Raw genomic sequence first — 16,124 nt, forward strand, 5'->3', positions numbered from 1 at the left:
CAATATTTGGTATTTTCTCCTTCTGTCCTATTAGCCAATTCAATAGGTATAAGGTAATACCTCACAATTGTTCTAACCCACATTTCTATCAATAATGAAGTAAGATATTTAAAATGTATATTTAAATAATATTTGAATCTCAATTTAAATTTAAAATTTAAATCTAAAACATCTAAAAGCTGTTCATATCTCTTGATCACTTATCAATTGGAGAATGGTTCTTATTTTTCATAAATTTGACTCAATTCTCTATTTTGGAGAAATGAGGTCTTTATCAGAGAAAATATTTCAATATTTTTCCTCTTAGTTGCTATTGTTAGCTGTATTTCTCTCTGTCCTAAATTTATTCTATTATCTCTCTCCTTTCACCTGTGCCTGATCTAAAGTTGCATCTGGCTACCCTCTCCCACAGTCTTTCCTTTCTTTCATCATTTCCTTCCCACCCCCATCCTCTTTCTCCCATCTCTTTCCTCTCCTATTTTCCTCTAGGGCAAGAAAGATTTCTATACTCAATTGAGTGGATATGTAACTACATCTCTGAGTTGTCTGATGAGAGTAAGGCTCACTTAAATCTCTCCCTCATCTTCTCCCTCTCCCATACCCCTGCAAAAGTTTTTTGTTGCCTCTTTTATGTGAAATAACTTACCTCATTCTATTTCTCCTTTCCCTTTCTCCCAGTACATTCCTTTCTCCCTCATAGTTAATGAGTTTTTTAATATATTATACCTTCGAATACCCTCCTCTGCCTTGTCTACATATGCTCCTTCTGACTGCCCTAATAAATGAGAAAAGTCATGTTATCAGTATCATCTTCCCAAGCAGGAATACAAGCAGTTTAGCATCATTAAATCCCTGATTTTCCCTTCCCATCCACCTTCTAGATGCTCTATCTGCTGTGCCACTTAACTGTCCTTGAGTCCTGTACTTTTCTTAAGAAAAATAATATTCAAAAGTTTGAAGATCTGTTCAACTCTTATCATTTCATCAAAAAGGTTTGAAAATTCCCTATTTAATTCCATGTTTATCTTTTCCCCTGAAAGAGCATGTTCAGTTTTGCTGGATAGTTGATTCTCATAATTCAAGCTCTTTTACATTCCAGGAATATCATATTATAAGCCCTACTTTACACCCCTCCTTCTTCAACCAGGGTACATAATCCCTTTTTAAGTGAAGCACCTGAGAACTTTACACATGACTGTAAGTTACAGAGACTGACTCAGGACCTCACAGTTTATGATGCCCTCATTAGACAAGGTGCTAAACCCCATAAGATTAAATTGGGTCAAAGGAGAATGAGACACTTAAATTTAAAGTTAACACCCCTGCTTTTCTTCAGGACTTTTTGTTGAAAACATAGTGATGTTATCTTGGAACTCTTCAATGGAGAGATAAGATCCAGTTATACCTATATCCTTTAGGTTCATTCTCTTCAAGTATATTCTATCCTTTAATTATCCTAAGAGAAGTAAAGTTCTAAAGAATTAAAAGTGTGTATCTTCCCTTTTAGGGAAGTTGATCTTGACCAACATTTGTTTTGTTTTGTTATATTTTTTCCTTCCCCTTTTCATTTACCCTTTTTATGCAACTCTTCAGCTGTGTATTTGGCAATTGAATTCTCTGTTCAGTTCTGGTCTTTGTGTCAGCAAATTCTGGAAGTCCTCCACTTAGTTGAACATCCATCTTTTTGCCTGACAGCATATGCTGAATTTTGCATTGTAGTACATTCTGGGTTGTAATCCCAGGTCCTTTGCTTTTTGAAATATAATATTCTCATTCTTCTGATCTTTTAGTGTTGAGTCTGAGAGGTCCTGTGTGAGTCTGATTGTATTAACTTTGTATCTGAATTGTTTTCTTTTTGCTGTTCGCAATATTCTCTTCTTTATTTGAGGGCTCTGGAATTTAGCTATTATAGCCCTTGGAGTTTTTATCCTGGGGTCTCTTTTTGGAGGGGTTCTTCAATGGTTAGTAGCTTTGGACAGTTTTCCCTTATAATTTCTTTCATGATGTTTTCCAGGTTCTTTTTTTGGTCCAGATTTTCTGGTAGTCTGATGATTTGCAGATTGTCTCTTCTGGATCTAATTTCCAGCTCATTCATTTTCCCTAAAAGGTACTTTACATTTTCTTCAATTTTTTCAGCCTTTTTATTTTGTTTGATGGAATCTTAGTCTTGTAGATTCATTGGTTTCTATTTGTTCAATTCTGATTTTTACGGTTTTATTTTCTTCAATTAGTTTCTGTGTTTCCTTTTCCAATTGGTTATTTTTACTTTTAATGGAGTTGATTTCTTTGGTCAGTTTTTCATAATTTTCCTGAAAGACTTTCATTTCTTTTTTCCATTTTTCTTCTTTTGTTTTGAAATTCATTTTAAAGCTCTTTGTTGAGCTTTTGTATTTGAATTCAATTTATAGACTGTTTTGATACTTCCCCATGAGTGATTTTTCACTGTTTTCTTCTTCAGATATAGCACCTTGATTGCAAAGTAGTTTCCTATAGTGAACACTCTTTTAGCTTTTTTTGCTCATCTTTGTTGTTTTACCTCTTCTAGGATATAGGGAGTATAGATCCAAGCTTTTTTTTATTTGTTTTTTTGAGTTTTTTTTGCTGCTACTGGGGGTCTGATTCCTGCCTCATCTTTGGCTAAGATGTTGCCTATGCAGTCCAGGCCTTGTCTTTGCAGAGGTTTGTTTACTCTTTATGTCCAGGTTCTGACTTAGCAATGGTTTGTTCCCAACCCAGTCCCGTCTTTTAATCCAAATGTTTTCAGGGTTCAGACTTTGTTTGGGGTTGGGAACCAACCTGCTGGCTTGCTCTCTAGCTGCCAGGACCTCTGCTACCATTAGCTGTTGGGAACTGGATTGCACTGTGGCTAAGAGCCTCCTGCTGGCTTTCTCACTCTCCCACCTCCTGGACTTTACTTCTCTTTTCCCTCGAAGAGACAGATCTTCACTGAAATTGCTCTACAATGTCCACAATTGAAAACTTGTTTGAATCTTCTCCTTTTCTTGGTGGTATCTTTAGTGTGAATGTCAGAATAAAGGTTTCATTTATCTTTGGTAGGGAAAGCTCCAGGAGCATGTTAGCTTTGTGTTGCCATCTTGTCTCTGCCCTGGAAGTCCCTTCCCATGATTCTTTCTACCCTGTCTCTCCTCTCCCCCCATCCCTTCCTCCCATTACCTATTTGCCATAAAATATCCTCTCTGGGTCAATGCTCTCTGACAATTCTAGATATGTTACCTAAAGGAGCTCTGTGTCCCCTTTTAGTAAGGCAGTATGAGAGGTTTTCTTGTTGTTTAGTGGTTTTTCAGTCTTGTCTGACTCATTAGATTGGTTTGTCATTTCCTTCTCCAGTTCACTTTACAGGTGAGAAAACTGAGACAAGCAGGGTTAATTGCCCAGGGTCACACACACAGACAAGATTTGTACTCAGGTCTTCCAGATTCCAGGCCCAGAACTCTATTCACTGGGCTACCTATGGTCTTTCTAAGCAGCAGATTGCTAAGGATGATACCTATTACACCTTCCATTATAAAATCCCTCCATTTTTCCATGGAGACTCTCATCAGTAGGATCCTCATCCTTTTTTTCCCTTGTTTCAATTCCTTCCACTGTCTCTTCATTCATTTCCTGCAGATCCTCTTCTCCCTGAGAGACTATAGGAGTCATTTTACCTTCATTATTAACTCTTAGTTGGTTTATGTTATATTATATATTCCCTTCTGTCCTCTTCCTCCCCCCCTCCTTTTATACACTCTCCCATTCTGCAATTTGGTCCCCCCCAAAAAGCATTGATTTACCTGTAGTCAGAATGTGGTGAGGTTTAGCTTAGGCTGTTTTATTCCTTTTCCCATTGCTTCATCACTAAAAAATACTTTTTATTTGATTTCTTTCACCTGTTTACCTTAAAAGGAAATCTCTTAGTGGCCCTTTTGTGGTGGTGACTGTTAACTGAATAGGCATTTCTCTCTATCCCTTTTCCTCTCTTTTTTAGGAAGAGGTGATAATTTATTTTATTATTTGTTCCTTTTTGTGCTGCTCAATTTGTTTCCTTTTCTTGTATTGGTTTTTTGAAAAGTTTGTACCCTAGAAATAATATGCTCAGGAAATAATACATCTAGGTCTGGTTTTCTTTGGAGTATTTTTCAAATACCTCTTTTTATTGAAAATTCATCTTTTTTCCTTAATGAATTTTGGAACTTAAGCTCAGTTTTGTTGAGTCGATTACCTCGGATTGCAGTTTGAGCTCCTTTGGTCTAAAGAATATATTATTTAACTCTCTCCTAATCTTTCTGGTGGGTTTATAATAGTCTCTTGCTATTAGAATTCCCTTTCCTTTGAATTAAATGTTTTTTTCTTTCTCACATGAAATTGTCATTTGAGTTGTTAAATTTAAATATTATATGTGTAGGCTGAAGCATAGGAGCTTTTTTTGGATGTTTTTTGTTTTTATCTTAGAGGCAGTCTCTAGGGCTTTTTTGAATGGCACCCTATTTTCTGTGTTCAGAAGTTATATTTGGACTTTTGTTCTTTTGAAAGACCTGTGTTCCTTAAATTGTTTCTATGCACCCTATCTTCAAGATAAATGTTTTGCTTAATTATCATAGTTTTTTTTTAACATGGCTTTTGCTTTTCTTCTTCCAAATTTTCCTTTACTTTTACATATTTGCATTTTCAAACTATTCTTTTCTTTTTTTTGCTTCTTTCTATCCACTGTAGCTATCATTAATGATCACTCCATAATAGTATATAAACCTTAAAGGCTTTCATTGCAGAATGATGTCTGCTCAAGGCACCCCCCCCATTTAAAAAAATATCCAGGAGGAGCTCTCCAATGTCTACCTTTCATCTTCTCTGAGGGAAAGGATGGAGAACAGAGGAATTAGTTTGATCCTGCAGGAATATGTAGTCTTTATTGCTGCTACTGTCTGCTTCATCTGAAGTTCCTGGGTAGAATATTGTCAAACTCAGGGAAAAATAAAACTCTTACCCTAGGAAAGGTGGTGGTGGTGGTGGTGGTGGGGTTTCTAGTTCTGCCTCCTTAGAATCTAAATCCCTTCCCTTTTTGGTAAACATCAGATTCTCTCTTTTCCAAATGTTCCTCCAGAGTTGTCCCATTTTAAGTCCCAAGAGACCATTCACTTCTAGGGACAAATAAATTTTCCCTAAAGATCTTCAACCCATTTCCCTTAGGCAGTACTCTTAAACTATAAATCAGCCACTTAAAAATCTAACCAGCTACCATAGGGTCCCTCAAAATCTTAAGTCTTCATATGTGTAGATCATATGATAGTGAAGTCCTTTAAATTTCTTAGAAGGAATGTAACAAATACATCATGGGGGGGGAGCTAGAGGATACAGTAAATAGACCTCTAGGTTTGTATCAGGAAGACCTGAGTTTAAATCTGACCTCAGATACTTTAGTTGTGTGACCTTGGGAAAGTCAAGTCACTTAATCCTTTTTGTTTCAGTTTCTTCATGTGTCAAATGAACGGGAGAAGAAATGACAAACCACTCCAGTATCTTTGCCAAGAATGTCCCAAATGGTAGCATAGTTAGAAACAAGAACAAATACATTAGAACCTCAATACTTTAGAAATTGTACTAATGCATTTAATGTACATGATTTTCTTCATTTGAGAAATATAAATGGTTATAAATGTCTCGAGAATACTTAGTCCAGAGTGATTAAAATGGTTCTTATTAAGATAGCTTAACAAAATGGTGCACCTCTCTCATGGTGGGAGAGAGTGGCAGGGAAATCCCAATATACGAGCTCTTTTATGCACTTTGTTCCTGCCCCTTCATGCCAATCATAGGCTGGGGTCACAAATCTAATTGATACATTGGTTGCTATATGTTTCCCTACCCTGTTCATTATACTAATGAGCAAGAACAGATAGACCTCTTTGAGCATGTGTAAAGGAGAAGGTCAAGACTAGGTTATTCTAATCTAGTTTGTTATCTTTGGAATGGGATTAGGAGAACTTTCCCAATTTTGTGATTGACTGGTGCCATTCCCCCTTTGTAATGGATTTCAAAGGAGCACCCCCTCCACACCCTGTGAAGACCAACACCCTACATTCCTCACATAAATTATAAATTCTTGTATTGATATAGTGCTTTATGCTTTCCAAAGCTCTTTTACAACATGTTAAATTGAAGTGGATGGGCCATTGTGATAGTATCTTTATACTTCTTTTATACATGAGAAAATTTAAATATCAAAGATATTAAGAGACTTGCCTAAGTGGTAGGGCCAGATTTAGAACCCAAGTCTCCTGACTTCTATCTGCTCTTTCCATTGAATCACACTTTGTCTACAATCAAAAACTTTTCCAAACCAAGAGAAAAAGATTGCTTTATACAGGCTTTTAACTTCTGTAAAGACTTCAAATGCGATCATGAATCTGTTACATCAGATGACTTTCCTATGATTAGTATCCATTTATATCTTACTGTGCAATATGTACTGGACTGGAAAGTAAGAAAATGATATTTCTTTTCAATGTTTCATAATTTTTACAAGGTCAAGCTGGTCTGTCCATCTATCACATGATACTGTTTTTACCAACAAGTATAGGATCTATTTGTAAAATTTGCTTCCCTCTCTCCTTCACCCCCTCAGAATTCAGAGATTTTAAGAGGAAGTGGGATAGTCATCTAGAATCTAGATGTTGTGGTTTGGGATGTTCCAGGACCTTTTCCTACTGTGGTGTGACAATAGCCACAAAGTTCATTTTATAGTTTCATTATATTTCTTTGTATTACATTGCATTCCCAAACATCTATTATATCCCTACCACATTCAGAGCACAGTTTTTTTGATTAACATTCTCCCTTCAGACTTTTGTTGCAAATGATGTTGGTCTCTTGCCCTCACCAACTATTAATTCCTTGAGAACAGGGCCCATGTAACATATGAACTTTATCAATTACACAGCAGCTAAAACAGTACTCTGTATATATACATTCATATATATGTGTATGTATATATAATATAAATATTTTATTTGTTTTCCAATTATATACAAAAGTTTCTACCTATCATTTCTGGTAAAGTTTTAACTTTACACTTCTTCCCTCACCCTTCTTTCCTTCTCCCCTCCCCCCCACAAAAGGCAATCTGATAATCTTTATATTATATCCATGTTATGCATTGATCGAAATTGAGTGTGTTGAGAGAAACGATATATCCTTGAGGAAAAGATAAAATATTAAAGATAACAAAAATAATATAGTGCATAAGCCAACTTTTAAAAAAAATTGAAGGTAATAGACTTCGGTCTTTGTTTAAACTCCACAGTTCTTTCTCTGGATACAGATGGCATTCTCCATTGCAGACACCCTAAAATTGTCCCTGATTATTGTACTGATGGAATGAGTAAGTCCATTAAGGTTGATCATCACCCCCATGTTGCTGTTAGGGTATATAAAGTTCTTCTGGTTCTGCTCATCTCACTCAGCATCAGTTCATCTTCATATATATTTTTAAAATGTTTAAATAATATTTTTCCAATTACATAGAAAAACAATTTTTGTCATTCATTTTAAAAAATGTTGAGATCCCAATTCTCTCTTCCCTATCTCATCTCCCTTCCCTGAGATGGTAAACAATTTGATACAGATTATACATGTGCAGCCATGCAAAACAGATTTCCATATTAATCATGTTGTAAAAAAAATCACAGATAACTTCCTCCACAAAAAATAAAATAAAAAATAGTATGCTTTGATCTGCAGTCAGAGTCCATGAGTTCTTTTTCTGGAGATGAATAGGATTTTTTAGCCAAAGTCCTTTAGAATTGTCTCAAATCTTTGCATTTCTGAGAATAGCTAAATCTTTCATAGTTAGTTCTTCATTATATTGTTTTTATTGTATACATAGTTCTTCTGGTTCTGCTCACTTTATTTTTTTTTGCCAAGGCAAAAAAAAATTAAGTGATTCGGGTTAAGTGATTTGCCCAAGGGCACACAGCTAGTAAGTCTTAAATGTTAGAGGCCACATTTGAACTCAGGTCCTCCTGACTCCAGAGCTGGTGCTCTATCCACTGGCCCTGTTCTTTTTACTTTGCATCAGTTTGTGTAAATCTTCCAGGGTTTTCTGGAAGTATCCTGCTTGTCATTTTTTATGGCATAATCATATTCCATCACAATCATATACCAAGTGTTCTATAAATATTAAATAAATGCTGTAAATAATTTGCAGGCAAATATTTAGGAAAGATGAACTTCCCTAAATAAGTCACTAATTCACATGAATGAGTTTATTAGGGAACCCAACATCCTCCTCAAATCCTAAATTCCTTCAATATTCTTGAAAAGCAGTCCTTCATACTTTGCCTGAAACCTTTAGTGATAGCTTACTGTTTCCCAAGGTACCTTATTCTAATAATGGATAGCTGTGCTTGCTAGTAAGTTTTTCTTTATATTTAACTTAAATCTACCTTCCTGCTCTTTCCACTGTTAATGCTGTTGTCTGGAGTTACAGGGAACAAGTCTAATCTTGCTTTTGGCTGTTTGGTATTCAAGCATTTTAAAATATGATCTACCAAAAATAAAAAAAGTCTCCTAGTTAAATGTTTTTGGTTCCTTCTTCATATGACATGGTTTCATATCTCCTCACCATCTTGACTGTCCTCCTTGGAATGCCCCTCTACCTTGACATTATCTCTATGAACATGTAGACTGCAGAACTAAACAAATTGCACAGATGGTCTTACCCTGTCCACTGGAACCATCTCAATCTTAACCATTAAGTATCTATTCATATTGCCTAAAATTGCATTAGTTTTTGATGCCTGTGGATGCTGTTGATTTGTATCATGCTCTCTATGTCCACTGGAATACTAGGGTCTTCTCCTACAACCTAGTTTCTAAGCAAAGCAAGTTTCTATAGCTTCCTAGATGATGGAAGGAATCTGCCAAGAGAAGACCAAAGATCTCAGCAGGACAAACTGGATTATGGATCGTTGATCAAAAAGTTCATACCTAAAGCTGACATTAGAGATTATCTAATTCAATAACTGTAATTTACAGATGAGGAAAGTAAGGAGGTAGAGCTATTTAAGGTCACACACGTAGAGGAGCTACAAATGGGAAGATGGTACTGATAGGAGAGGTGGTGCTCTCCAGTACAAATTTTGGCTTACTTGACAATGTATGCAGCTAAGTTGGCACTCTTGCAAAGTTTTCTATTTGAGATAAGAAGCATCTGTCTTTAATATTTTCAGAGAACTTGCTTTGGCCTTGGATTTGATACTTTGTCACTTGACTTCCTGAAAAGGCACAAATCTGTGAGCTCAATCACATTGGCAGATTAAACTCCAAGAAGCCAAATCCCTTTATTTATCTTTCCAAATAAGTAGCCAGTGACCTCTGCTTGGTGGTCAGGGATTCAGCTTCTTGAAGATAGCACACACAGAGGGGAAGCTGCTTTGTTCCATTAAAGAGACTTCCCAATCTGCCTTTGACTGTGGACTCTAACAGTAAAACCAGTATTGTCTTTGTCAGACACAGAGAGATCATTATGGCTGAAAAGCAGTTCATTAGCTGGAAAGAAGATCTTCATGACTATACAAAGGTGAGGGGACTTTAAACTTGATTTCCTTGGTTATGGGGAACTGGATTGTGAACAGAGAAGATAGACTGTAGTCCTCCAGGTGTACTTGCCAAGTCCTTGCTTAGCTGAAGAGAAAAAGAAATGGACAACAAAAGCTAGGTGGAAGCATAAGACATAGACCATAGAATAGTTTTTTTTTTTAAATAGATTTTTATTGATAATTTTTGTTTTATATTACCTACATTTCCCCCTAATCCTCTGCTTACCTCCTCCTGGAAAAACCAACCCTAAAAAGATATTAAGAGGAAGAAGCTCTGATATTGTGTGCAATATTCCATATCTATGAGCCCCAACTTCTGCAAAGTATGGGCGATGGAGTGGGGAAGGCATATTCTAATCTCTCTTGAGACCAAGTTTATTCTTTGTAATTTTACAATGCTCATTAATTAATGAATTCTTGTTCTTTCCATTTACAGTATTGTAGTCATCATGTATATTGTTTTCCTGGTTATGCTTTCTCTGTATTCATTATATTTGTCATTGCTTACTGCACCTTTGTGTTTTTTTAAGGTTTACAAAGTGCTTTCCTCCCAACAACCCCATGAAGTAGATAGTATATCATTATCCTATTTCACATAGGGAGAAATATGAGGCTCCTGAAGAAATAGAATTAAGTAGTAGCAATAAATATTGACAAAGCAATTATAAATACATCTAAGGTTTCTATACATGATCTCTTACTGTCTAGATCAGAACCTTGTGAGAAAGGCAAAATCAAATATTATAATTATCCCCACTTTACAAAGTGGAAGAATGAAGGAATTAAGATAATGACTAATATTCCTATATCACTTTAAACTTTACAAAGCACTTTATATGCATTCTCTCATCTGATCCTCACAACTCTATAAGGTAGATGCTTCAAGCATTGTTTTCCTCATCTTTTAGATAAGAAAATTGAGGTCAGAAAGGTGTGGTCCTACAGCTAGTATAAGTTAGGGTAGAATTTAAACCCAGGTAGCCTCTGACACTGACTCCAGACCTCTTTCTACTACTTCATGTAGTAACAGAACTATTTTATGACAATTTATAGTAAATGAGACCATGAGGATAAGTTCTGAGGTCCCTACCTCCTAAAATCAAAACAGGACAACTGACCCAGATTCAATACTAACTTTGGTTCTGAGCAATTATGATCATCTTTGCTTTCATGTCTCTTTCTGATGACTATTTGAAGATTTACAAAGAGTTGAACTTGACAGTTCTCTGAATTGTGATAATGAAATCGGTTTTGAATTCTCACTCTGCTTTCTGCTCTGTGGGTTTGAGGCAAGTTATTTCTCATCACTGGACCTCAGCTTCCTCCACTATAAAATGAGGAAGTTGGATTAGATGAGCCTTCAAAGCCCCTCAAGTTCAAGGTCCTCTGATATAATTGAGAATTGAACTTAGACTTTTGATGATGATGTTTGTCCTTTGTTCTCAAAGAAGACCACGATATCAGGAAGGTGAAGTCATGACAAGCACATGGATTGAATTTGAGTAAGGGATACAGGATACAATGACTTAGATTTATAAACAGACATGAACTGCTCATATGAAAAGAACAAAGAAAATGGTAGGGGGTCAGGCCCCTTCCATATTAGGAGATAGGAAATCATTATTGTCCTCAAGGACCATACAATCTTATAGGATTGAGAGCCAGAAGGAATTTTAGTCCAGCTCTCATTTATCTCGCTATTTACAGATGAAGGAACTAAGACCCAGCAAGAGAAATAACTTGTGCCTAAATCATCCAAATAACAACTAGCCTAATCAGGCTTCCAGCCCCTGATCTTTATGCTTTTGTTAAGCCAACACTAATACTTATTCAACAACAGGAATAATAAGTATTCAACTTTTTCCCATCCTGTACATAACTTGCTTTGTATATATTTGTATATATTTACTTATCTGGTGTTCCCTCTTTCCAACTGTAAGCTCCTGGAGGGCAGGCACTGACTTTTATCTTTTTTGTATCCCCAGTGTTTAGTACAATAAACAAAATATGTTTATTGACTGATGGCTATGGGATTTTGCAGGAAATTCCCTCTACTAATGAATACCAATACAAGTTCTATTTTTTTACTTGAGTCAGAAAGTCCAGAGAGAGATTTCTCTGTCATACAGCCTGCATTTGTTGAAGACAGGGCTTGAAGTCATATATTCCTGACTCTAAAGCAACATTTCTATCAGCTTTTCCACTTTCTATGAAAAGAACTGATATTAAAGACCTCTCCCAGGGCCTCACCATGACAAATTGCTGATCCCTTCAAGGTTGGACCAGGGAAGCTCCTTTCTAGCAGCAAAGGCTTTGTGGATTTGAGTGCTAATGGTAGTCTATGGATATTTGTTTAATCTATGATTTTTTTTTTGCCCCAGCTTCATGATATTTTCCCATATTCATGATGGGGATGGGCTGTGACCCCTATGCAGATATAGTAGCATGTCTGCATCAATGAAATTATGGATCCTTGAGTCAATTAATAAAAAGAAATAAAATTTATATATGATTGAAATTTTAAAAAGACAGACTGCTAGGATAACATGAGTATAATTGTCTGGTTCCTCAGTTAAAAAATTGTCAATACATACAACTTGGTCACATGCATTAACTGGTCTGATGTTGGAAATATTTAGCTTAGAGAAGGAAGACTTAGGATGGATATGAAAGCTGTGTTTGAATATTTGAAGGGAATTATGAAACAGAGGGATCAGACTCCTATTTGGCTCAAGAGAGTAGAACCAAAAGCAAAGGATGAAAGTTGCAAAAAGAAAACTATAAACTTGACTTCAAGAAAAACTTCCCAACAATTAAAAATATCCATAAGTATAATGGGTTGTCTTGAGAGATGGTGGTTTTTCTTTCCTTGGAGGCTTTAAGCAGATGCTGAATGATCACTTGTCAAGGATGTCCTAGTGTGGATTCCTCTTGGGTATGGAGTAACTACATAGCTGTTATGTTCTAGGTCAACACTTACATTCTGCGGTTCTGTGAGATCTGATGTAATGAGGAGATAGTGTGGAAAGAATAGAGGTAGCAGAGATTTGAATCTGGACTGAAATCTCACTCCTCTTCATTTCTTGCTTCCTGGCCTAGACTAGAGCCATTGACCTAAAGGACTTAATTCATTTAGCTCTAGATCTGACCATGTCACTCCCATTCTCAGTAAACTCCAATGATTTCCTATTACCTCTAGGATCAAATATGAACTATTGTGATTCATTTAAAGTCTTTTACAACCTGGCTCCATCTTACCTTTCCAGGTTTATTAATACTGTTTTTCTTTACAAACTCTTTGGGCCAGAACCAGACAGATCATTCATCTGGATTTTCCTCAGAGTCATATCCCCTTCTCTATGTCTTCTTACATTTACAGGAAAGCTGTGAATATGTACATGCCCATTGAACTTTTTTTTTTTGTCTTTGACCTCCCTGAAGGACTTAGCCCTATTCTTCCCATCAAGAGGTTGTGGTATATAGAAGGGGAGAAAATGGGAAACATTTTGAAACAGTTGTTCTTTAGGAATTTGAATTGAATCTTTCTCCATTAAATGTATAAAACTTTGATGCCCTGGAGTCTTTTCTTTCCAAATAACACTCCAATAAGTGAAATTCTGAACAAAAAAGATACTGAAAATCTTGTTTCTTGGATATAATCTAACCAGAAAGATATGTCTATTGTTTTGCATTCTTTCTTGCCATTTGATGAAGTTTTTTGCATACCAAGAAAAGGCAACAAAAGAGCATTTGTACTCTTGTCTCCCCTGAAATCCACCATTATGCATGCTCACTTACAGGTCTCTTTATGTCCAAGTTAATTTTCTCTCTTGCTGGAAATTCTAGACTTGACTCCTAAGTTACTACTGTGTGATGGAAAAGATGACAATCTGGGAAACAGGAAAGCCATATTCTATGCCCAGAATTGTCCTTAATTTGGTGGGCAACTTGGGCCTCATTTTCGACATTTGTAGTAACAGATTGGGTAAGCTGATCTTCCAGGTCCTACATCACCTCTTAAATTCAGGGATAATCTTATTGAAGAAAATTCTGCCTCTTATTAGTGTGATGGAATAGATGGAACACTGGATTTAGAATGAATAATTTTTTAAAAAAAATATCCAAAATAAAACATTTAATAGATACTTACTATGTAAAAATCATCATGCTAAGAGCTGAGGATATAGAGTGTAGTTGTTGTTGTTGTTGGTTTTTGTTTTGGAAGAGGTCCAAGGAACGGCATCATGGGTAATATCTTGATAAGCCAATGAACTGAATTTAAGTGAGGCAGAGTTGCACAAAAAACAAATACCACCACAACAAAAAAGACAGTCTCTGTCTCCAAGTAATTCACATTCCAAGTGGGGAGTGTGTTAAAAATGTTATCTTGTTCTGATTCCTCTGACCACTCCCTCCGTTATTGGTCAATATAGTAAGTTTATTAGTAACCTCTGTAAAATAACATGAGCAGGAAGTAAGATTGCAAAGGGGAACCTGGAAGTCATGAGCTAATCATCCCAAAGATCAGAGGAGCATAATTTGAAAATTGTATTATATTATCCTGGTAATAAATGCTCAATCAGGAGAAGACATCTAGGCTCTACTCTTAGGACCTTTTGGTCCTAGGATATGTAGATCTCAGATAAATTCCATGTATCCTCAATGAAACCAGCAGAACAATAAATGTTTCTGATAACTTTAAGATGACAGATAGCTTAACTTTAAAATTTAAATGGCAACCTTGAGATGATTTGTTTAATGTCAATGAACTAAACTCAAAATGGCCTAGCAAAAACCCTATAAAATGAGACCTCAAATTCCTGCCCCCCTGAACATGCTTTCATTTTTATCTGGGTCCATGACTATTCCTCACTCTAATCCACAGGTCCATGAGTGATTCTTTATGGTCTTATGGTCTCCCCCCTCCTCATTCTCCTCTCCACACTGCCTTGTACCTGCCTTGTACCTATCCTGTAACAAAAACTTCTGCATCTGTACCCACCCCCAACCTCTACCACAGACCTTTTTTGATTATCCTTATCCTTTCTGTGTCTATAAAATACCCCACCCACTCTGTAGCCTCACTTCCTGCTGCTATCATGGTCTTTCTCATTGAGTAGCCAAAGAACTAGGTGTCCCTTTTCCCTTTCATATTTGCATAAATTAATTGTTAATTCAGGGAGAAAAGGAAGAGGGAAGAGGAACAAGTTTTATTAAGCATCTATTGCAATGCAGGCAATGTTCAAATGCTTTAAAATATTATCTCATTTGATCCACTGTCAGCTGACTGTCTCTGGCTAGGGAGAGAGAGAGAGAGAGAGAGAGAGAGATTATCTACTCATTTTACAAAGGAAGAAACTGAGGAACATAGAGGTCACATGGGCAATTGTCAAAACTAGGACTGGCTTTCCAGGTTCTCTGATTCAAACCCAAAGTTACATTCCACTGCTTCTTATATATCACTTTGAGATTTATTAAATGGATTACTTAACACACACACAGAGCCTTGAGGAAGAAATTGCAAATATCACTATCTCATTGGGTAGATGAGGGAACTAAGGGGTTTAGTTACTTGTCTTTACAGCTGCATAGATCATGGAAATTCAAGCTTCAAGTCTACTATTTAGTTTCTTAGACCACAAAAAGTACTCTCTCAGTAAGTAAGATCACAGTTTGAATTGTCTCCATGGCACTTAATGATTGAATGATTGTGGACAAGTCACTTCAATTCTCTGAGGTTCAGTTTCCTCATCTATAAAATAAGAATACACCACTTATTTTGTGATGTTATATTGAAAGTGCTTTGTAAATCAGATTTGCAAATAGTGAAAAGTTAAGAGGGCTAACTAACTGGAGTCCTAAAAGATATGAAATAATTAAACAATGAGTTTTTGGTCTACTTTTACTTTGTTTCATCTGGAACTGTGATTTCAGCACCAGCTAAAAAACTCCTGATATAAAAACTCTTTTCATGGATGCAGATTTTAGGATCATCAGAGTCTCTCCCCCAACTCCCCCAAAATTTATTTTCTTAAAGAATTGCTTAGGAGTTTAAGTGACTTGTCTGTAGTCATAGTCAATATACATCAGAGAATGGTCCTAAATTCTTGACTTCTAAGTTCTCCTGACTCCAAAGCTGGTCTTTTTCCCCACTACAACTAAGTTACTTTTCAGACAGTATAAAATCATAGGATGCTAGATTTTGAGCTGCAAGGAACCTCTGGAGTCATCTAATTTAACCTCTTAAATTTAGAGTCTAGAAAACTGAGGCCCAGAAAGAATAAGGTACTTGTCTAAAGTCACAGAGCTTTCAACTCAAAATCCAGTGAATTCAGTAAATGTGAAGTTTCAAAAATGAACTTTACATGAGTATGAAGTAGGGGTAGCATTTTTTTTTTGCATGAAAAAGACTTGGAACTTTTGGTGAATTGCAAGCCCATTGTGAATTAACAATGTGATGAATTGGGGAAAAAAACTACTGTGATCTTAGATTACATGGAGGCATACTATCTAGAACAATGTACTTTT

General features: G+C 36.1%; 1 protein-coding gene across 1 annotated transcript in view; it reads left to right on the forward strand.

The window, feature by feature from the left end:
- Positions 1-9,396: 9,396 nt before the first annotated feature.
- The window catches only part of HK2 (hexokinase 2), a 100,665-nt gene continuing 93,937 nt past the window's right edge, over positions 9,397-16,124 (forward strand). Inside the window, exon 1 of the mRNA XM_074208451.1 lies at positions 9,397-9,577. Within this exon, the coding sequence (XP_074064552.1) occupies positions 9,524-9,577 (54 nt within the window). The 5' untranslated portion in view covers positions 9,397-9,523. The remainder of the gene's footprint in view (positions 9,578-16,124) is intronic.

Source organism: Macrotis lagotis, chromosome 1, assembly GCF_037893015.1.
Source record: "Macrotis lagotis isolate mMagLag1 chromosome 1, bilby.v1.9.chrom.fasta, whole genome shotgun sequence".
In the NCBI taxonomy this organism is placed as follows: Eukaryota; Metazoa; Chordata; class Mammalia; order Peramelemorphia; family Peramelidae; genus Macrotis; species Macrotis lagotis.